The sequence below is a fragment of the Puma concolor genome, chromosome C2 (genome assembly GCF_028749965.1).
Source record: "Puma concolor isolate L17-30 chromosome C2, mPumCon1.1.hap2, whole genome shotgun sequence".
NCBI lineage: Eukaryota > Metazoa > Chordata > Mammalia > Carnivora > Felidae > Puma > Puma concolor.
This window is the reverse complement of record NC_141675.1, coordinates 99,399,941-99,422,511: the sequence shown is the minus strand read 5'-3', so window position 1 is coordinate 99,422,511 and position 22,571 is coordinate 99,399,941. Positions and strand designations below refer to the sequence as shown.

Below are 22,571 nucleotides of genomic sequence, written 5' to 3'. Positions count from 1 at the left end.
GTAGGAGACATCAGTGGGGAGTGTACAATATGGTCTCATATCTTGTGTGGCGTCTCCACCATCTAATCCACACAGAGCTTTGGGAAGCAGGGCTTCCCAGCACCCCCCACTCCCTCATCATGTCTCAGTTCACATCCTACCTCATATGCAGAGGCTCTTAAAAGCCAGGAGCAAAAGTGGGTATAAGTATGCTTCTATTTTTGGAAAAATGGATATACCCACACATGGACACACACATGTGTGTGCCTACATACTTGTTTCAAGCATTGTCTTTAAGATTACTAGTGTTTGCTTCTAGGGAGGGTCACAGGGCAGCTACCAATCTAGGGCAGAAGGGAGACCTACATATATGTATGTGTATATATATTCCCTCGCACTTTATGTTTTACCATGGGCAAGAATTTATTTTCCCATTAAAAATATTGAAAGCATATGCATGAGAAAGAGCAAAGAGAAAACACAGAGCTATTTCAGAATCACTGACCCCTGAAGACCCTCAGTATACCATCACTGAGCCTGCACTGTCATCCTGTCCTTTCTCTCCTATCTGGATAAACTGCTGCCTGTCCCTAGATTAGGCTTTGAGACCTCTCCCACAATTTCTCCATGCTTGAAGTCCTGTGAAGCCTGTCAGTGGGCAGAGTGACACTATGGTGAACAGTGAATGGGGCCCTGCCCCAACTCCCATTGGGTCTGGCCTGAGTGTATGTCTTGTCAGTGGGGCAGCATTTCTGGAAGCTTCTCTCTGCTGAGTCCCAGATGAGGTGGTGAGGACAGTGAGTCCTCTCCCCCAGGAGATGAGGTGCTTTGTCTCAATTATTTCATTGAAATAGTACTGTGCTGTTGGTACAATAACTATTGGGTGAATCCAAGAATGATGAATATATGAGCAAAGCAGACAAATGAGCATTTTGCAGGAGCACAGAAGCAGTCATTGGCTGGAGCATAGAGGGGAAAGCCTCATAATGTGATTGACGATATTTACCCCAAATAATTTCAACATTTAAGGAGGAAAGGATGATAAGCACTCATCAACTTCCTATTTCAAAAAAAGTATATGGAGCACCTACTATGTTCTAGGCACCATGCTGGGTGATAAAAACACTAAGTAGCCCTACTAAGTGGTCAAAGAGGCTTTTGTGAGCTAGCCTGGGAACCTGAGTCCCACAGAGGTGTGAAGGGCAGGGCTGGAAGCAGGTTGTCTTGACAGGTTCATAAACTTAAAGCTAATTGAAGGCTTTGTCTTCAGCTTGTTTCCAAAGACGGAAGAGCCTGATGCATCTGAATTTAGGATGAGTCTATTATTCTTTTAGTTTTGGGTTTCTCATCTGGGATCCCACCAGCTCCCGTGTTCTGAAAGCCAGATGAGGTGTTCTGCTGCTCAAATCTAGATAGCAGTCCTTCATTTCCTTGTTTTGAAGGAAATTTAAGACCACTATTTTTATCTGTGAAATGAAGGGATTGTGCTGCCCATTCAGAGATTTTTAGAGTTTCCTCTAGAGCCACCACTCTCTGCTCCACTGCTGTCAATGATGGGAATTTCAGCTAGACTGCTGGGTCTCGGTGGGGAGCTGGGGCAACTCTAGTGAGCCAGGACCCCCAACCTTGGGACTCTCTGCAACCCAAGATCCTGCCTTATTTCTTATCCAGAAATGCATGTTGCTCTTTTCTCGTACAATGAGGACAACTCCAAGATGGAAGAAACTGATGTTCAACATTTTTCTGCCTTGTGTTGTCTGACAATTCACAATCTCATATAGCAGCCTATTTCATTAAAAAGAGCTCTGCCAGGGGCACCTGGGTGGCTCAGTCAGTTGAGCATCCGACTACAGCTCAGGTCACGATCTCACAGTTCGTGGGCTTGAGCCTAGCATCAGGCTCTGTGCTGACAGCTCAGAGCCTAGAGCCTGCTTCAGCTTCTGTGTCTCCTTCTCTCTCTGCCCCTCTCTCACTCATGTTCTGTCTCTCTCTTTCAAAAATAAATAAACATTAAAAAAACCGCTTTGCCAGAAAGTTCTTTTGTGTTGCAGTTCTTAGTGAAAATCCAGCCACTTCCAATATCAGGTGTCATTGGCAGTATCCTGCCCTTTTCTCCTCTACTTTTCACAGGGTGAGTAGAAAAAATGGCCGAGAGAAGTCATTTATATTGGGCTTTCGAATGAACTTGGGAACTTCCTTATAGATGGAAGAGGTGCTAGAGGAACCCACATCCATCACAATAATGAAACTGTACTGTGAAGGTCAGGCTGAGGCAGAGAAGGACAGCTGGGCTTCCTCCCTTTGAGTTCTGCTCACTAATTCCCTGAACTGTGCTCTAGGATGAGGTGACTGGTCTCTATGTCCACCAGCAGAACTACTAGTGCTTAGATTTTCTTTGGAGCAGGTGCATAGTTAAATTTTGATGTATAGAAACCTTTTCTAATACACAATAATAACAACAATAGCATTAGCTCATATCCATTGGGCCCTTACAATGAACCTGAAGCTTGGATGTGATACATGAATAAGTGGAGGGCTGACTATCGTCTTATTAATAAACTTAAAAGTAAGAGAGAGCAGGGCGCCTGGCTGGATCAGTCAGAAGGGCATGTGACTCCTGATCTTGGGTTGGTGAGTTCGAGCCCCACATTGGATATAGAGATTACTAAAACAAAAATAAATTAAAAAAGAAACTTAAAAAAAATTTGCAATAGAATAAATCATGTACTTAAAAAAAAGTGAGAGAGATTGAAAGAGATGAGACAGAAGTGAGAGTGTACGTGTTAAGTCATGGGCATTTTCTGCCTTCTTAATTCTATATTTGAAAATCCTTTTGGAAAGATTTTTCTGAATTTTGTTTCTGGAATAATAATGATCTCACTGGTGACAACACCAATTAGCTCATCATTCTTCTGCACTTTAGATGTAGTCATTAACTGGGAACTCTGTCTAACGTCAGAGCTTGAGACTGTTTTAACTGTTACTAGGGTGTGTGTATCTGTGGGAGTGAGTAAAACAGCCCCCGCCAACCCCCATGAATGAGTAAGAGGAACCACTCACCCGAGTGAATGGTGGTGGGGATTTGCTGCTGGCCAGGGGCAAGCAGTGCCTTCGTCTAGCAGTGGTTGTGAGATCCCATACTACAAATTCCAACTTAGAATAATGTATTTTTGTATAGAAAGTAGGTTATAGAGGGTGGTTTAGTTATCAGACTAACCCAAAAAGCACATTTAACACTCATCAAAAATATCATTTTATTTATTAATTTTTTTTTAACATTTATTTATTCTTGAGAGACAGAGAGAGACAGAGCATGAGCAGGGAAGAGGCAGATAGAGAATCCGAAGCAGGATCCAGGCTCTGAGCTGTCAAACCCCACGTGGGGCTTGAACCCACAAACTGCAAGATTATGACCTGAGCCGAAGTTGGATGCTTAACCAACTGAGCCACCCAGGCGCCCCTCAAAAATAGTATTTTAATGCCAGGCAGACTCTTAGAGTTGGGTTAGGGAATGTTGCTTTGGGGAGTAAATGTGTGTCCACAACCATGTTTGTGTGTATAAAGTGTCATTCAGTGAAAACAACAAAGTAACTAATGGTAAAGAGTAATGCAAACATGATAGTAACATCGTATTTTAGGAACACCTTGAGTTAACTAGGCAAATATTTGTTGGATGATTCAGCTGCTTAACCTTTAATGAAGCAGAGAAAGAAGCCTGACCTTGAGCATGCAGTGTGTGTTTGGCAGCTCTATGTATGTTATTCCAATTTATTCTTGACTTAATCATAAAAAGAAAAGCTTTATGAAGGAAGGAGAGTGGAATTATATCACATGTAGTGTCAGAGTCTAAGGTCAGTGATGAAAATGAACATTATATAGAGCTGAAATTTGCTTTGAAAAATCTCCTGAATCACATACAAAGATATACATGGTTTTATTACAGCCCTGAAGAGCAGTAAGTAAAGATGTGTGATACATACATTAATATGTCATATATGTATTCTAAAGAGTTCAAACACAGCATGCAATTTTAGAAATGAAGTTACTAGGTTTATTTGCAAGAGGCCATATATACAAATAAATGCTGGTAACTTTCTGACTGAGTATATAGACTCAGTCTATATATTTCAATTTGCTTAAGTTTATGCTTCAGTGTATCCCAAATTTATCAATATGAAAACTTAGAAAAGTTAAGTAGATTGTTCAAGGAGACACAGCTGGTAAGTAGTAGAATTGAAGTTTGAATGTAGGTTTTTCTAATTCTAGAGCCTCTGTTTTCCTAAATGTGTTTTGACTTTTATTTTATTTTTTTTCAATTTTTAAAAAATGTTTACATATTTATTTTGAGAGAGAGAGAGAGAGAGAGAGAGAGAGAGAATCTCAAGCAGACTCCATGTTGTCAGCATAGAGCCTGACACGGGGCTTGATCTTATGAACCATGAGATCATGACCTGAGCTGAAATCAAGAATTGGACGCTTAACCAACTGAGCCACCCAGGTGCCCTGTTTTGACTTTTAAATTATTGGTCAGCAAATGACTCTTTGATGACTATTTATAAGTTAGGATTTGCCTGTAATTATATGCAATGTGTTACATATAATATCTGTATATATATAAATACACAGCTATGTGATTTGTACATATATACCAGAAATTAATGATCTTAGAAGATAGTAGGACTTAAATCAATCCAAATGGACAAAATAAGAATTCCAGGTGAACACTAAAACATGACTCAATTAGTTCTCTTTTAGCAAATACTCAGTGTTTATTATCAATACCTGTAACCTTACTGTATATGCTAATAGTTTTCATTCAACACATGAAATTCCTGAGGCTGAAAGATGGACATGGAACAGCGAAAGAAGACTGACCCCTATGAGGCATAGATTTGGATCAGGGTCTTACGTCTAAAAACCAAACATCTCAGATATTCACATTGTTAATCCACATGTCCATCCATCCATCCATCCATCCATCCATCCATCCATCCATCTGTCCATCCAATAGAAGATGTACCATGTGCCAACCATCATGGCCAGAATTTTTGTATATTAAGATATAGGAATATACTGTCAAATAATTTAGGGATCTATACTAGCTCTCAAATGCCAGAAATGATTTTTATTCAGTAAAAAATTAGAAATATAGTTCTTGAGCCTGACTAGAATTAGAATTGTCCTCTCATGTGGAAGGCCTTCAGAATCCACAAGGCAATTTTATAGCATTTTATAGCATTTATTTTATAAAATAAATATTATTTTATAGCATTTATTTAATGCATTATTTTACAGCATTTTATAGCATTATTTTGCATTGTAAGCCCATTATGAATTGTCATTTTTTCATTAGCAAACTTCATCTGAATTACTAAATAGCTTAATTTGTTAACTGGCACATTGCTTCAAATGAATACAATATCATTTCTTTCAAAATAAGGATATGCTAGAGTTTTCACTAACTCGGGCAGAACTTCATGTGCCAATAAGTGATGAGATTTTGCTTTATGCTTTAATCAAAATCCAAAACATTGCAGCCTATGGTATCCTTATTTGATTACAAAGTATGCTGATCAGGGTCAGAAATTTCCAGGCTAAGTACCACTGATAGCCACTCAGGCGTGCTATGAATCACATGGGTGTTGTAAGAGGGACCATCATTTTTACCTGTGGTGTTGAAGCCAAAGAGGAGAGGGCAAGACACGGCAAAGGCTAGTACCCACACGGCTGTAATCATGAGGGCCACACGCCGACAGGAGCTCTGTCCTGTGCCATGTTGGTAGTGGACTGGCATGACCACTGCAGTGTACCTGTGAACAGAAGGGGAGAGAGGATAAACATGATGAGAAGGGATGGGGGGATTGTTCAAAAGACAAGTTGACAGAGGCTCGTAGAGAACTAATGTGGGTGATACATGTGGCAGGAGAGAAACAGTTTGGTTGGAGGAAGAGAGAAAGCTTATTTGAGTAAAAATGCAGAAAGGCTGAGATAACAGAGATGAACCCACTGAGCAGGGAAAGGGAGAAAGAAGAAAAAAGTGAGTAAAGCAACAGACTGGGCGGCTGGAAAGCTTGTTTGCCAGTGGCGGTTGAGGACCAGCATACCTGAGCCTTGTATTCATGTACCCTAACCCTAGACTCTGGGTACTGGTCCGCGTGCCTTTACTTTCTCCCACAGTTTTTCAGGTAATGCTAAACTGTGCCCAAAGAGGCTGTTCACCCCTGCTTGTATCCTAATATAAATTCTGACCCTCATAGTGACAACTATTTCAAGTGGCAGACATTTTAAAAAAAATAGAGATGAGTTGAAAAAAAAATTAAAAAAAAAATAGAGATGAGTAATATCTAGTGAAGGCTTATTTCAAAATCCAGTTTTCATGCTCTTAGTCCATTCAGGCTGCCATAACAAAAATAGCATAGACTGAGTGGCTTAAACAACAAACATTTATTTTTCACAGGTCAGAAGGCTGAGAAGTCCGAGATCAAGGCACTGGCAGATTCATTGTCTGGTGAGAGCCCATTTCCTTGTTCACTGATGGCTATTTTTTCACTGTGTCCTCACGTGGCTGAAGGGGCAAAGGAGTGATCTGGGGTCTCTTTTCTAACGGCATTAATCTCATTTCTGAGGGCTTTACCTTCATGACCTAATCATCACCAAAGGCCTCATTTCCTAATACCATCACTTTGGGGGTTAGGATTACAACATACGAATTTGGGGGAGACATAGACATTCAGTCTACAGCAAAGGCTCTTGCATGGTTAATACACAGTTCTTTGTGTTATTGGACATCGTCTTTTCTGTGGCAACTCCTCTCACACATTTCCAGCTACTTAGCAGAAACATAGCAGGTCCTATACATTTGCTTACTATGTCTTCCCCATTTATCCATGCATCTCTTTCCTACCAGCTGCTTTCTGTGATGGCCACAGCCTCCTGCAGGTCTCTTCTGCCAGGTTCTAAAAGGAAATTTAATCATGTCCTCCCCATCCCTGACCCCCCAGCTGGAAACTGAGAAAGGCAGAATTTCTGCCCTGTACAATCCCCAAAGTTGAATGTAGACTGAACTTGAGAATAGGACATGATGTCACTGCTGTGATTGGATTACTAATCAATAGACTGAGTTATTCAAAAGAGAGATTATCCTGGGTGGGCCTGGCTTAATCAGCCTTAAAAGGGATTGGGCAAGTTCACTAATGAGACCAGACAACTGCCTGCCTCAGGGTTGGAGAGAGATAGCTCCCAAATGATTTGTTACTTGATGGCCAAATCATTTTATAGCCTTGGTATTCCTTATAGGTCCTTACACAAAGCAAGTAGGAAGAAGCTGTTGATTGATTGTCTTGTGGATTCTGAAGGCCTTCCACATGAGAGGACAATTCTAATTCTAGTCAGGCTCAAGGAATCCAGTGTGCATTTCTGTGTCCATAGAGGCTTAAGTTTTCTTTGTGTTCTCAGTGTCCAGGGAACATAGAGGCCAGATTCAGGGTAGGATCCTCCTTAGCTCCCTTGTGTGTCTCAAGGAAGGGGAGAACAGCCCCTGGGTGGGAGGGGGTGGGGCACAAAAGCTCCTCCTCTCTGTGCCAGCCTGCCTAAATCATCAGCTCCTGGTGCACCTGGCCTTGGAGTTCATGTGTTACATTTGCATTCCCACAAGAGCTGCTTGAGAGTCAGCTCTGAGGGCTGAGATGGAGGCAGACTCTGCAGGACTTGGCCTTGGTACCATGATATGTGACAGAAGTGGCTCCTTTCTCAAGAAGGAGAAATAGAGGTCCTTATTTAATAAGTTCAAATTAAGATCCCACCATCAACCCCAAGGGAGGCCTGTAGGAACTCAGTTCCCCTCTTCTGATGCACAGACATTATAAATCCTGCCTGGAATCCCTAACTTGGCGATCAGGGAGCAGGCCTGTAGTACCTCGTGTTCCTCTAGGCTTCTTGCTCTCCTCAGGGCTTTGGACTCAGGGCAGTGGGCTGGGGCTTTGAGTCAAATATGTCTGGCCCTCAGCAGTGATCCCTGAGGCACCTTGGAAGAAAGACTGAGCCTTGAAAACAGCTGTTGGGAGCTGGGTAGGAGAGGTGTGACCAACTTCCTCCTCTCTAGACCAGCAGTTGGTCCTGGGGCCTTCTTTTTACATAATGTCTTTTGATAAAAAAGAGCCTGGCTCTCCAGGTGGAAACAGCCCTAATTTGTACCATTTGTCAATTTCCATGGTAGAAGTACTCCCACCTTTGCCCATTTCAAGCCACACCAAAGGTTTACTAACTGGTTCAAAAATTCTTAAAATGTTGCCCTTTCAGCTCTTGCCAGCTATTAGGAGCTGGCTCCAGGCATGCCGCTGAGCATTTTCCTAGGTATGCTTCAATGTTCAGCAACTCCTTGGAAGCTCCTGTTAATTCAAGAAGTGTGGGGAATGCTGGCTCCATTTTCTAGAGGAGGAATCAGAGACATAGAGAGGTTGCATGATGAACCCAAGATCCCACAGCTGGTCGTGGAAGAGCCAGGTCTCCCACCGCTGAGGCCAGTGTCTCTCTGGTGTGCCCCACTTCCTCTCAAGGGCACTGTCAAGTCTCTGAGGCCTTGTGGGGAAAAGGGCTTCCTCAGGAAAGGCGGCATTCTATTCGAGAGCATGTGGGATTCCCAGAATTTTCCCCAATTAGTTTGATTCTATTAATTACGGGCAGGGGTGCGGTGGGGCAGCGCTCCTGTTAAAATACAGATTCCCAGGCCCCAGGCTAATTTAATTAAGTACTTCCAGAGTGGAACCCAGAAATGCGCGTTTTTAAATGCACCCCTACCTATCGTGGGGCCTATCCGGGGCTTGAACTCAAGACTCTGAGATCAAGACCTAAGCTAAGATCAAGAGTCCAAGGCTTAACCGACTGGGTCACCCAGACACCCTAAATGTGCATTTTGAACAAGCAAGTGTGTCTTACAATTAGACAAGTTTGAAGTCTGCACCAAGGAAAATTTCCGTCAGAAATTCTTGTAACGGTTAAGAAGTGAGAGACGACGCTACATTTACCACTGTTATGTTACTTTTTTTTGGGGGGGGGTATTATTTTTTAAACACGATTAAACTTCTGGAATAAACGAGGCCCCCAAGTTCGCCTGCAGGGTTTTCCGCCAGGAAGCCTGTTGCGGGTGACCGAGACAAAGGTGCTGTTCCGAAACTAGCCATCGGAGGGCACCATAATGCAGCGAGAACTGCCAGCGCGGCAGGGTGAGAAGTTCACGGCTCACCTGGTGGCGTTCCGGACCCCGTGGGGAGGCAGGGGGGCGGGGAAGGCTCGGCTCTGCAAGTTCTCGGAGGCCTGCGGCGGCCCAGAATTCCCACCCGGGTAGGCTGCTCCACAGCGAGTCTCCTCCCGAATCGGCCGCAGGTGACGGCCGGCAGCGAGGGCAGGGCTGGACGTAGACGCGAGCAGTTGGCGGGCCTGGGCTGTCTCTAAGTGCGGCCGCTGCGCTCACCGAGCTGTTCCAGGGCGACTCTGCGCGCCACCTCGCTTCCTCGCCTCCTCCTGTTTCAGCGCCTAGTTCACCGGGCTCTTTCCGGCGTGGCTGGAGCACTGGCAGTGTGTAAGGGGGTTAAGTCCGTGGCGGTCGGAAACAAGACTGATAAGCGTCTGAATCCCAGTTCTTCCACTTAACTGTGTGGCCACGGGCCAGAATTTGGCTTCTCCGAGATACAATTCCCTTATGTGTACATTGGGGATAATGATTCAGCCCGATAGGGCGGTTATGAACACTAAATAAGATTATCTCTGTGAAGTCAAGTCTTTTAGCACAATGCCTGGTACCTATTCAACATTTAAAAAGCCCCATTATTATTATTATTATTATTATTATTATTATTGTCATAGTATTGTGCTAGCCCAAAGAATCTGTGATTATTCATATGGATGAGTTTACGGGTATCTTCCCCTTGTTCCTGGGAACATTAAAGGGAACATTATTTATCAAACAAATATATATAACACTTTCTATGTGCTAGGCAACTGTTTGAAGTGCTTTACAAATATTAACTCATTTGATTCTTGTAATAACTGTGTTACTATGATCTCCACTAAACAGATAAGGGAACAGAGGCCCAGAGAGGGTAACTGACTGGCCGGTGGCCACATTGCTATTAGGTGGTAGGGCCAGGATTTGTAGCCAGGCAGTGGGGCCCCGGAGCTAAGGGGCCCAGAGTGTGGCTAGGCGCCTCTGCGCAGGGCAGTGTGCTATAGAAGAAAGCGTGTGACTGGATCCTTACTCCTGCACCTACCAGCGGTGTGGTGTGAGCAGACTACACAGTCTAGCCTCCGACTGTTCACTTGTAAAGAGTGGATAATACACCTGTCTCGCTGGGGTGTTGTGACGGTTAGCAATAATGAAAAGCTTTTAGCGTGGCACACAGTACATTCTGCACAAGTGGTAGCTATTTGAGATTAGCACGGAGCAGCCAGGGCACTGAAGACATAGGAGATATGCCTCTTTTACTCCAAGTTGCAGTGGGCTGCCAGAGGCAGCATGGCCAGAAGCTTTGCTCTTGATGTCCCATCCCTACTTCCACCAGTGAAGGGGTGGCTCATTATAATAGAGTACTGGTGGGGGAGTCAGGAGGCCCCAGTTCTAGTCCCAGACCGAAGAGGCTGCGGGAGCCCCTACAAGCATGTAACATTTCTGCACAAAGGAGTTAAACTACGATGCCCCTTCTGACTCCCAGTTCTGTGACTGGGCTTTGTAGGCTCCTCACTCTGCTGAAGCTCTCAGGATCCTGGCAGAACGTGACCTCCACCTGAAGCCCCGTCCTAAGGCAGGAGGTATGTGTGGGGGCACTGATGAAGGTGCCTCCTCAGGAAGCTGGCGTGCAGAGTGGGGGAGGAAAGAGACTGGTCTGGGTGGGAGGGCCTGAGTCTAACTCCCTGCCTGGGTTTAATGAGCCCCAGAGCTCTGTGAGGGCTGCTTTTCACCACCTTTTATTTGGTCAGACAGGGGTCTCAATAAATCTTTAGTTCTGTGGACTCCCCTCCTGAAATTGTTGAAGGAGAAAGCTTTTTGCAAATGACTGGAAAGCCCTTTGCAAATATAAAGTACTTATTTAGATGCAAACTAAAAATCCAAGGTGCCTGTGACTCATCTGGTACCTATTGTGCTTGCTGCAAAGACGCGGAGGCTTGCCTGTGTGATGGGTGCCATTTGAGAGCCACTTAAAGAACTCCCTGGTGAATGAATTTGGTTGCATTATTCCTGGGCCCCTAGCGGAGGACTCTAATTCTCACCACTCAGAACGTGTCCTCCTCCTCTGACACTTTCTCAGCCCTCTCCCAGAGTCAGTTCTGACCCAGGATGCTGCGGGAGGGGGCTGGTCCCCTGGGGAGGCAAGGAGCCAAGGAGGGGTGGGGGGGGGGTAAGTAGGGGTTTGTGCTTTTTAAAGAAGAAAAGGCAGCATTAATCCAAGCATCCAGGGCTATGCCTGAGAATCTAATGACAATAGTATTACTTGCTTTCAAAACCCCTTTTTATCATTTCCTTTTCTTTCCTATCTCTTACTACCCTGTTATTACATAGCAGGGCTTCATGGCCAAAAAATGCTGAATCCATTCGGTCAAGTTTGTCAGACTGGTGACTAGCATTGTGTGAAGACCAAAGGTCTGCATGAATGACTGCATTTTTAATGAATTGACCAGTGATTTGGCATCACATGAACAGAATTTAATGCTGTGTACTGCACACTGCCATGAAGGATGATGGAGACAGCTTTTCCAAGGCCTGTTTTCATTCCTGGAATAGAGAGGAGCCTCCATCTTGAGTTTTGGTGAGGATTGGTTCATGTAGATGTACCAGCCAAGAAGAAAGCATCCTTCTCTGTTGGAGTCTAAGGCATGACTTGTTCCTCAGATTTCAGGTAGTGAGGGCAACGCCTTCTGGGAGTTGTCCCCTATGGGACAGAGCCAATTCAAGGTTTATCCTTTTGGTTGTGAAAGTGGTGAAAAGTAGAAGTGTCTGTCAAGCGTGGCTGCTGCCAGTGCAATGGTGCTCTTGTGCAGGCTAGGAAAAGGCCCCCTCTCCTGGCCGACTCAAGATTTGCAAAGAAACACTGGTTGAATTCAGTTCCCAAACGCTTGTGCAGGGCACAACCTGTACAACCTCACCTGCCAGCCCCATGCTTGTGAATGTGTGTGGATGGAGTGTGTAGGCACACTCTTAAGAGGGTGGAGAGTAGGGTCAGGAGCCAAGAGGCAAGGAGGGGGCTGCCCCAGAGCCTCTTCTAAGAAGCTCCCTGCTCTGCTCTTCACCCACTCTCTCATGTTCTTTCTGAAGGTACACATTTGTGCTATAAACGTTGGCTACCCTCAGACAAAGACCGCTCAGTTTGGTTTAATATTCTTTGTTCAAGGTCTGTAATAGGCGCAGCAGGGAGACTCACAGTGATAAGGAACTAGGACTAGTATAAGAGTTTGGGGAAGTGGAGGTGATGATATAGCAAACTAGATGCAGCCTGCTACTTATGTAAATTATATATTTAGGTACTAAATGGCCAGAAATCACACAAAAGACTTACAAGAGTTCTGTTCTCAGAGACCTAAAAATATTATAAAATCCCCAACTATCCCTTCATTTTAAAACAGCTTTATCAAGATATAAGTCGCATGCCACATAATTCAATGTGTACCATTCAATGTTTTGGGGGTATATTTATAGCATTATGCAACTATCTCCCTTGATTTTGAAATACATTCTTTAATGGTGGGAGTCCCAGCTATATGGACATCTTCTTTAATTTTCCTTCTCAGGTGGATAGCCAATCAAAGGATAAAGACAAAAGACTATCCAGTTGACTGGTTGGCCTGCAGTGTCACTACAGGGAGGGGTTTTCACATCCATTCTTCGGTCACTGTTCAAGATTCCCATTTCAGCCCATGAAAGGGAGTTTAGGGTGTTGATAGGGAGGGCACAACCCTGGGTGGTGCAAATGTCCAACACAGGGAAATGAGAAGGACCTGCTTTAGATCCTCTAGCGTAGTTACAGAAAAAGCGCTATGAGAGTTCAGGGGTAACTGAATCAAGTTTGTAGAAATTGACAAGTGTGGTAGACCTTGAAGCAAAAGAGGAACTTAGGCAGGGCAACCCAGAAAGTGATGAAATTGAAAAGATAGACAGAGGCCGTATTGTAGAAAACTTTGAATCCTAGGCTGTGAAGGTAGTTTTAACATTTATTTCACAGGCCAAGGAGAGGCTGAAGGGTTGTGAGTAGGGTAATGGATGTTTGGACTTTACTTCTGGGGAGAGTAATTCTGAGAGTGGTGTGCAGGACCAGTCAGGAGGCTGTGGCAAAAGACTGGGGGAGAGGTCATAGGAACCTAAAATAAGCAGGCATAGTAAGAAAGGAAAGATAGGGGCAAATTTGGGGGAAAATGGCAAAAATGGAGTCTGTAAGCCTTGAGTGCTTAGATGTGGGAGATGAAGAAGAGAGAGGAGTCGAACAAAACTGAGATTGTAAGGCAATGATGTTGCCAATAAGGGATGATCAGATTAAGATGGTTTTGGTTCTTTGATGGTTTGATGGTTTGGCTTTTAACGTGTTGCCTTGAAGGAGCCAGTGAGGTATCTAGGTGGTAATGTGGTTTGAAACTCAGGGGAAGTATTAGGGGTGTAGCTGGCGATTTGAGGAGGCTTAGCACAAAGCCTAAGATTATGAACTTGGAGTCAGACATGAATTCAAATGCTGGCACTGCTCTGTACTAGGGGTGTGACTTTAGGCAAATTCCTTAATTCCATTCAGAAGCCCGGAAATGAAGATAATAATAGCAGCTGAGTTGTGAAGATGAAGTGAGTTAGTGCACATTAAAGCCTTAGTCCAGTATGGTAGATTCTCAGTGATTGGCAGAGTTTGTTTGGGAGTGAGTGGATGGTTTTGCTGGGAGAAAGGGTATAGGAGGGAGAAAGGATGGAAGAGGAGGGAGGTGGGAGGGGACTCAGAGAAGGGAAGGTTGGAGGCTCTTGCGCGGCAACAGAGGCTGTGGGCTGGAGAGCAAGCTCCTTTCCCCAGGGCCCCCTGTGGGCCTGGAGATGTCCATGGGAGCCATGAGCGAGTCCAAGGCCCAGGCAGGGGAAAAGGGAAAGAGGAGAGGAAACAAAAGGAGAGGAGAAGTGAGGAACAGAGGCTCCTAAGGCCAGGGCTGGGCACTCTTCGGTAGGGAAAGCGAGGCTGCTTAGCTGGGACATGCACCGAGGTGACTCACAATCACAGAAATCCACTCCACCAACCAGAAAGCAATTCTAAAAACATCACTGTTTCCTTGTTTTCCTTATATTCCACGAAGGAAATAAATAGATCGTAGCCACAATGCCTAAAATCGCCTTTCTCCCCATACACTTCTCTCTTCTCTCCCTCCTTGCAAATACTCCCAAGCATTTCGCTCTCCTCTCTCTTTTCCTCTTTCTCCTACCTCTTCATCAAAAACAAACAACAAATAATGGGAAATTTTTCCTCCAAAGTCTTGTCAGCTCACCTTTTTTGTCTGTGTCCTGCTCTCCCTTTTCTCCCAATTAGAAATCACAAAAACCCCAGAGGATGGTGGGAAGGCAAAACCAGAATCCTCTTTAGGGGTCTAGGAAGAAGGAAAGGCTAGGAAAGCTATAGGATAATTACTTTTCTCCTGCCACAGGGGTTTCTTCTCTTCTGCAAACATTAGTTTAAAAGAAAACGAGAGAGATGTCCTAAGTGGTAAGTTCTACTTGACAGTGACCCCAGTGTCCTCAAGTGCAAAGCCTGGGCCTCAAATATAGCAGAAGCAGCTTTCCCAGGCTGGTTTCCCACACCACCTGGCAGCCTAGACCTGGTAGAAGGGGAATCCAAGCTCTACCTGTCGATGCTGATGGCGCAGAGGTTCAGGATGCTGGCTGTACACATCATGACATCCAGGGTGACGAAAACATCACAGCAAATTCGGCTGAAAGTCCAGACTCCACCTGTTACCTGAGCATCAGAGACAAGGATGTTAGTGTTTCCCCCGACAACCCAGTCAAGTCTGTTGCCTTCCCTAGGCTAGCCTGCACGTGCTGACATGCCCTCCCTCTGGCTGGTACCATTGTGCCAAGGGGAGTCAGACACTGAGGAGTTCCAGGCTGCTCAAGATGATCGGTCACCCAAGAAAGGACAGATTCACAGAATGTTAGAAAATTAGTGCTGGAATTAGTCCAGTGTTTCTGAAAGTGTGGTCCACAGTGGGGTGCTTCTTAAAGATACAGATTTCTGAACCCTTCCTTAGGTCTACTGAGTCAGAATCTCTGAATCTGGAGCCCATGAATTTTCATTTAAAAAAAATTTTTTTTAATGTTTATTTTCGAGATGGAGACAGAGCACGAATGGGGGAGGGGCGGAGAGAGAGGGAGACACAGAATCTGAAACAGGCTCCAGGCTGTGAGCAAGCTGTCAGCACAGGGCCTGATGCGGGGCTCGAACCCACGAACCTTGAGATCATGACCTGAGCCGAAGTCGGACACTCAACCGACTGAGCCACCCAGGCACCCCCATGAATTTTCATTTTTAAATACTCCCTCTGGCCCTCTCCCCCACTCCCTCCAAATACACCAAGATTTGAGAATTACTGATCTAGTTCAAACTCAGGAGGCAACTAAAGCTCCTTGTGGTTAAGTGGTATGCCCATAGATGCCCAGCTGGTAGTGAGAAGAGCTTGGGTGATAGCCAGATGTGTGCATTGTGCCAAGACTGCCTTTCTGAAGCCCTCCTCACAGTGGAGAGCTTACCATGTACCCAGGAAACAGGCTGGGAACACGTTTTTCATGACACTTACCTCTAAAATGAAAAATCTGTCTGGCTTCTGGTTTTAAAGCTTGGAAGCATTCTAGAACAGTATCTGTAAGAACCTGTGTGAAGTAAGTCTGTGCCAATGTACCTGGCTTGGATGCCCCGGTTTCAGTCACCAGGAGGTGGGGGAACAATGGGTCCAGGGCATCAGAAAGGGGTGCTGATTCTATGACTCACAGCACCAGTGAGGATGGTCCTGGCCTCACGCATTTACATGTGTGTTCTAAGCTCCCAAACTTCCTCCTGGTCATGCTTACAGAGTGCCAGGAACTTAGGTAATTTAATTGGTATCCTAGCATATTTCTATTTTATTTTAAAACTTTTTACATAAGCGAATCAAACCAGACATGTTCAGGGAGACTGTTACTTTCACAGTGCCCATAAACTCCATTCTTGGGCCCTGAGGCATTTGTGCCTCTTCCCTTGGGGACCATGCTTCTCAAGGGGAAACCTGTGAAGCTTTGTGCCCCTGGCTGTAGCTGGGTGCTCATGATATCCCTTCTGGGCAGGCCCAGTGGCTCTCTAAGAGAAAGGGGATTGAAAAATAGGTACACTAACTTCTGAAGTAGCTTCTCAAGGGAAAAAACAGGTATTGTCCAAATGAGAGTGTGTGAAGATGGTGTTGTTCCTCTGGTTAGTTTTTCTCATCCAAGATTCATGTTACGTGGCCAAGTCACTTTACTGTTCATTTCTGATTTATTCCACTAAAGAAAGGTTGTGGAAGTCTCTCTTCCCTAATCACTTCTTTCCCCTTAGATTTCTTTTCAGCACCCGATGTTAGCCCTGTATTTGGTCTTCTCCAGACTCTATTTTGAGAAGCCTTCACCAAGGATATTTTGTTTAAAAGCAACAATGAAAAGTTCAAACTAGTGATGAAGTTGTTATTTTTGTTCATTAGGTTGTGGATTTACTTTCTTATAGTTCAACCATTTGGCTCTATATAAATAAGGCCTAATATGAATTTATAGGAATTCTGAGAATGAGAAACTCATCAAAAGGGAGCTGTATAGTCATAATAACACAATGATTTAAGGGAGCCAGGAGAATAAAGGACGGTTTTCTCAGTACACTGGATGGTTGTATACTGTAAAAGCTTCTTGCAGAAGTTGAATTTTGTATACTAAGTCTCATTTTAACATAAGTCTACTATGCAATTTATGTCTTAAATTGGGTAAAGCCTACTTTTTTTTTTTTTTTTGCAAAATTGTGAATGCCTGTGTCTGTGAGTTGGGGGTGAAAATGTAGGTGAGAGAGGATAGTTAGAATAATAGCAAACTCCAGTGCTTGCTGGGTATTCGTTCATTTGTTCGTTCATTCATTCATTCATTCATTCATTCATGAAGCAAGTAGTTGTGAGGCCCCTTAGTTCGTAGAAGGAGGATTTGCTTTGTGTTTTTTTTTTTTTTTTTTTTTTTTTTTTTTTTTTTTTTTTTTTTTTATCTTTTTTTTTTTTTTATTTATATATGAAATTTATTGTCAAATTGGTTTCCATACAACACCCAGTGCTCATCCCAAAAGGTGCCCTCCTCAGTACCCATCACCCACCCTCTCCTCCCTCCCACCCCCCATCGACCCTTAGTTTGTTCTCAGTTCTCAACAGTCTCTTATGCTTTGGCTCTCTCCCACTCTAACCTCTTTTTTTTTTTTTTTGTTCCCCTCCCCCATGGGTTTTTCTTAAGTTTCTCAGGATCCACATAAGAGTGAAACCATATGGTATCTGTCTTTCTCTGTATGGCTTATTTCACTTAGCATCACACTCTCCAGTTCCATCCACGTTGCTACAAAAGGCCATATTTCATTTTTTCTCATTGCCACGTAGTACTCCATTGTGTATATAAACCACAATTTCTTTATCCATTCATCAGTTGATGGACATTTAGGCTCTTTCCATAATTTGGCTATTGTTGAGAGTGCTGCTATGAACATTGGGGTACAAGTGCCCCTATGCATCAGTACTCCTGTGTCCCTTGGATAAATTCCTAGCAGTGCTATTGCTGGGTCATAGGGTAGGTCTATTTTTAATTTTCTGAGGAACCTCCACACTGCTTTCCAGAGCGGCTGCACCAATTTGCATTCCCACCAACAGTGCAAGAGGGTTCCCGTTTCTCCACATCCTCTCCAGCATCTATAGTCTCCTGATTTGTTCATTTTGGCCACTCTGACTGGCGTGAGGTGATATCTGAGTGTGGTTTTGATTTGTATTTCCCTGATAAGGAGCGACGCTGAACATCTTTTCATGTGCCTGTTGGCCATCCGGATGTCTTCTTTAGAGAAGTGTCTATTCATGTTTTCTGCCCATTTCTTCACTGGGTTATTTGCTTTTCGGGTGTGGAGTTTGGTGAGCTCTTTATAGATTTTGGATACTAGCCCTTTGTCCGATATGTCATTTGCAAATATCTTTTCCCATTCCGTTGGTTGCCTTTTAGTTTTGTTGGTTGTTTCCTTTGCTGTGCAGAAGCTTTTTATCTTCATAAGGTCCCAGTAATTCACTTTTGCTTTTAATTCCCTTGCCTTTGGGGATGTGTCGAGTAAGAGATTGCTACGGCTGAGGTCAGAGAGGTCTTTTCCTGCTTTCTCCTCTAAGGTTTTGATGGTTTCCTGTCTCACATTCAGGTCCTTTATCCATTTTGAGTTTATTTTGGTGAATGGTGTGAGAAAGTGGTCTAGTTTCAACCTTCTGCATGTTGCTGTCCAGTTCTCCCAGCACCATTTGTTGAAGAGACTGTCTTTTTTCCATTGGATGTTCTTTCCTGCTTTGTCAAAGATGAGTTGGCCGTACGTTTGTGGGTCTAGTTCCGGGGTTTCTATTCTATTCCATTGGTCTATGTGTCTGTTTTGGTGCCAATACCATGCTGTCTTGATGATGACAGCTTTGTAGTAGAGGCTAAAGTCTGGGATTGTGATGCCTCCTGCTTTGGTCTTCTTCTTCAAAATTACTTTGGCTATTCGGGGCCTTTTGTGGTTCCATATGAATTTTAGGATTGCTTGTTCTAGTTTCGAGAAGAATGCTGGTGCAATTTTGATTGGGATTGCATTGAATGTGTAGATAGCTTTGGGTAGTATTGACATTTTGACAATATTTATTCTTCCAATCCATGAGCAGGGAATGTCTTTCCATTTCTTTAAATCTTCTTCAATTACCTTCATAAGCTTTCTATAGTTTTCAGCATACAGATCCTTTACATCTTTGGTTAGATTGATTCCTAGGTATTTTATGCTTCTTGGTGCAATTGTGAATGGGATCAGTTTCTTTATTTGTCTTTCTGTTGCTTCATTGTTAGTGTATAAGAATGCAACTGATTTCTGTACATTGATTTTGTATCCTGCAACTTTGCTGAATTCATGGATCAGTTCTAGCAGACTTTTGGTGGAGTCTATCGGATTTTCCATGTATAATATCATGTCATCTGCAAAGAGCGAAAGCTTGACTTCATCTTTGCCAATTTTGACGCCTTTGATTTCCTTTTGTTGTCTGATTGCTGATGCTAGAACTTCCAGCACTATGTTAAACAACAGCGGTGAGAGTGGGCATCCCTGTCGTGTTCCTGATCTCAGGGAAAAAGCTCTCAGTTTTTCCCCGTTGAGGATGATGTTAGCTGTGGGCTTTTCATAAATGGCTTTTATGATCTTTAAGTATGTTCCTTCTATCCCGACTTTCTCAAGAGTTTTTATTAAGAAAGGGTGCTGGATTTTGTCAAAGGCCTTTTCTGCATCGATTGACAGGATCATATGGTTCTTCTCTTTTTTTTTGTTAATGTGATGTATCACGTTGATTGATTTGCGAATGTTGAACCAGCCCTGCATCCCAGGAATGAATCCCACTTGATCATGGTGAATAATTCTTTTTATATGCCGTTGAATTCGATTTGCTAGTATCTTATTGAGAATTTTTGCATCCATATTCATCAGGGATATTGGCCGGTAGTTCTCTTTTTTTACTGGGTCTCTGTCTGGTTTAGGAATCAAAGTAATACTGGCTTCATAGAATGAGTCTGGAAGTTTTCCTTCCCTTTCTATTTCTTGGAATAGCTTGAGAAGGATAGGTATTATCTCTGCTTTAAACGTCTGGTAGAACTCCCCTGGGAAGCCATCTGGTCCTGGACTCTTATTTGTTGGGAGATTTTTGATAACCGATTCAATTTCTTCGCTGGTGATGGGTCTGTTCAAGCTTTCTATTTCCTCCTGATTGAGTTTTGGAAGAGTGTGGGTGTTCAGGAATTTGTCCATTTCTTCTAGGTTGTCCAATTTGTTGGCATATAATTTTTCATAGTATTCCCTGATAATTGTTTGTATCTCTGAGGGATTGGTTGTAATAATTCCATTTTCATTCATGATTTTATCTATTTGGGTCATCTCCCTTTTCTTTTTGAGAAGCCTGGCTAGAGGTTTGTCAATTTTGTTTATTTTTTCAAAAAACCAACTCTTGGTTTCATTGATCTGCTCTACAGTTTTTTTAGATTCTATATTGTTTATTTCTGCTCTGATCTTTATTATTTCTCTTCTTCTGCTGGGTTTAGGCTGCCTTTGCTGTTCTGCTTCTATTTCCTTTAGGTGTGCTGTTAGATTTTGTATTTGGGATTTTTCTTGTTTCTTGAGATAGGCCTGGATTGCAATGTATTTTCCTCTCAGGACTGCCTTCGCTGCGTCCCAAAGCGTTTGGATTGTTGTATTTTCATTTTCGTTTGTTTCCATATATTTTTTAATTTCTTCTCTAATTGCCTGGTTGACCCACTCATTCGTTAGTAGGGTGTTCTTTAACCTCCATGCTTTTGGAGGTTTTCCAGGCTTTTTTCTGTGGTTGATTTCAAGCTTCATAGCATTGTGGTCTGAAAGTATGCATGGTATGATTTCAATTCTTGTAAACTTATGAAGGGCTGTTTTGTGACCCAGTATATGATCTATCTTGGAGAATGTTCCATGTGCACTCGAGAAGAAAGTATATTCTGTTGCTTTGGGATGCAGAGTTCTAAATATATCTGTCAAGTCCATCTGATCCAATGTCTCATTCAGGGCCCTTGTTTCTTTATTGATCGTGTGTCTAGATGATCTATCCATTTCTGTAAGTGGGGTGTTAAAGTCCCCTGCAATTACCACATTCTTATCAATAAGGTTGCTTGTGTTTATGAGTAATTGTTTTATATATTTGGGCGCTCCGGTATTCGGCGCATAGACATTTATAATTGTTAGCTCTTCCTGATGGATAGACCCTGTCACTATTATATAATGTCCTTCTTCATCTCTTGTTACAGCCTTTAATTTAAAGTCTAGTTTGTCTGATATAAGGATGGCTACTCCAGCTTTCTTTTGGCTTCCAGTAGCATGATAAATAGTTCTCCATCCCCTCACTCTCAATCTAAAGGTGTCCTCAGGTCTAAAATGAGTCTCTTGTAGACAGCAAATAGATGGGTCTTGTTTTTTTATCCATTCTGATACCCTATGTCTTTTGGTTGGCGCATTTAGTCCATTTACATTCAGTGTTATTATAGAAAGATATGGGTTTAGAGTCATTGTGATGTCTGTATGTTTTATGCTTGTAGTGATGTCTCTGGTACTTTGTCTCACAGGGTCCCCCTTAGGATCTCTTGTAGGGCTGGTTTAGTGGTGACAAATTCCTTCAGTTTTTGTTTGTTTGGGAAGACCTTTATCTCTCCTTCTATTCTAAATGACAGACTTGCTGGATAAAGGATTCTCGGCTGCATATTTTTTCTGTCTAGCACACTGAAAATCTCGTGCCAATTCTTTCTGGCCTGCCAAGTTTCAAAAGAGAGATCAGTCACGAGTCTTATAGGTCTCCCTTTATATGTGAGGGCACGGTTACCCCTTGCTGCTTTCAGAATTTTCTCTTTATCCTTGTATTTTGCCAGTTTCACTATGATATGTCGTGCAGAAGATCGATTCAAGTTACGTCTGAAGGGAGTTCTCTGTGCCTCTTGGATTTCAATGCCTTTTTCCTTCCCCAGTTCAGGGAAGTTCTCAGCTATTATTTCTTCAAGTACCCCTTCAGCACCTTTCCCTCTCTCTTCCTCCTCTGGGATACCAATGATGCGTATATTATTTCTTTTTAGTGTATCACTTAGTTCTCTAATTTTCCCCTCATATTCCTGGATTTTTTTATCCCTCTTTTTCTCAGCTTCCTCTTTTTCCATAACTTTATCTTCTAGTTCACCTATTCTCTCCTCTGCCTCTTCAATCCGAGCCGTGGTGGTTTCCATTTTGTTATGCATTTCGTTTAAAGCGTTTTTCAGCTCCTCGTGACTGTTCCTTAGTCCCTTGATCTCTGTAGCAAGAGATTCTCTGCTGTCAGCTATACTGTTTTCAAGCCCAGCGATTAATTTTATGACTATTATTCTAAATTCACTTTCTGTTATATTATTTAAATCCTTTTTGATCAGCTCATTAGCTGTTGTTATTTCCTGGAGATTCTTCTGAGGGGAATTCTTCCGCTTGGTCATTTTGGATAGTCCCTGGCTTGGTGAGGACCTGCAGGGCACTTCCCCTGTGCTGTGGTGTATAACTGGAGTTGGTGGGTGGAGCCGCAGTCAGACCTGATGTCTGCTCCCAGCCCACCGCTGGGGCCACAGTCAGACTGGTGCGTGCCTTCTCTTCCCCTCTCCTAGGGGCGGGATTCACTGTGGGGTGGGGTGGTCTGTCTGGGCTACTTGCACACTGCCAGGCTTGTGATGCTGGGGATCTGGCGTCTTAGCTGGGGTGGGTAGGCAAGGTGCACAGGGGCAGGAGGGGCAGGCTTAGCTTGCTTCTCCTTAGGTGATCCACTTC

The 22,571-nt window shown here is 43.4% G+C and overlaps 1 protein-coding gene across 1 annotated transcript in view; it reads right to left on the bottom strand.

Moving 5' to 3' along the window:
* Positions 1 to 22,571, bottom strand: part of DRD3 (dopamine receptor D3) — a 47,802-nt gene that overhangs the window by 7,618 nt on the left and 17,613 nt on the right. Inside the window, exons 3-4 of the mRNA XM_086675393.1 lie at positions 14,830 to 14,942; positions 5,647 to 5,789 (exon numbers count right to left, since the gene is read on the bottom strand). Of these exons, the coding sequence (XP_086531519.1) occupies positions 5,647 to 5,789; positions 14,830 to 14,942 (256 nt within the window). The remainder of the gene's footprint in view (positions 1 to 5,646; positions 5,790 to 14,829; positions 14,943 to 22,571) is intronic.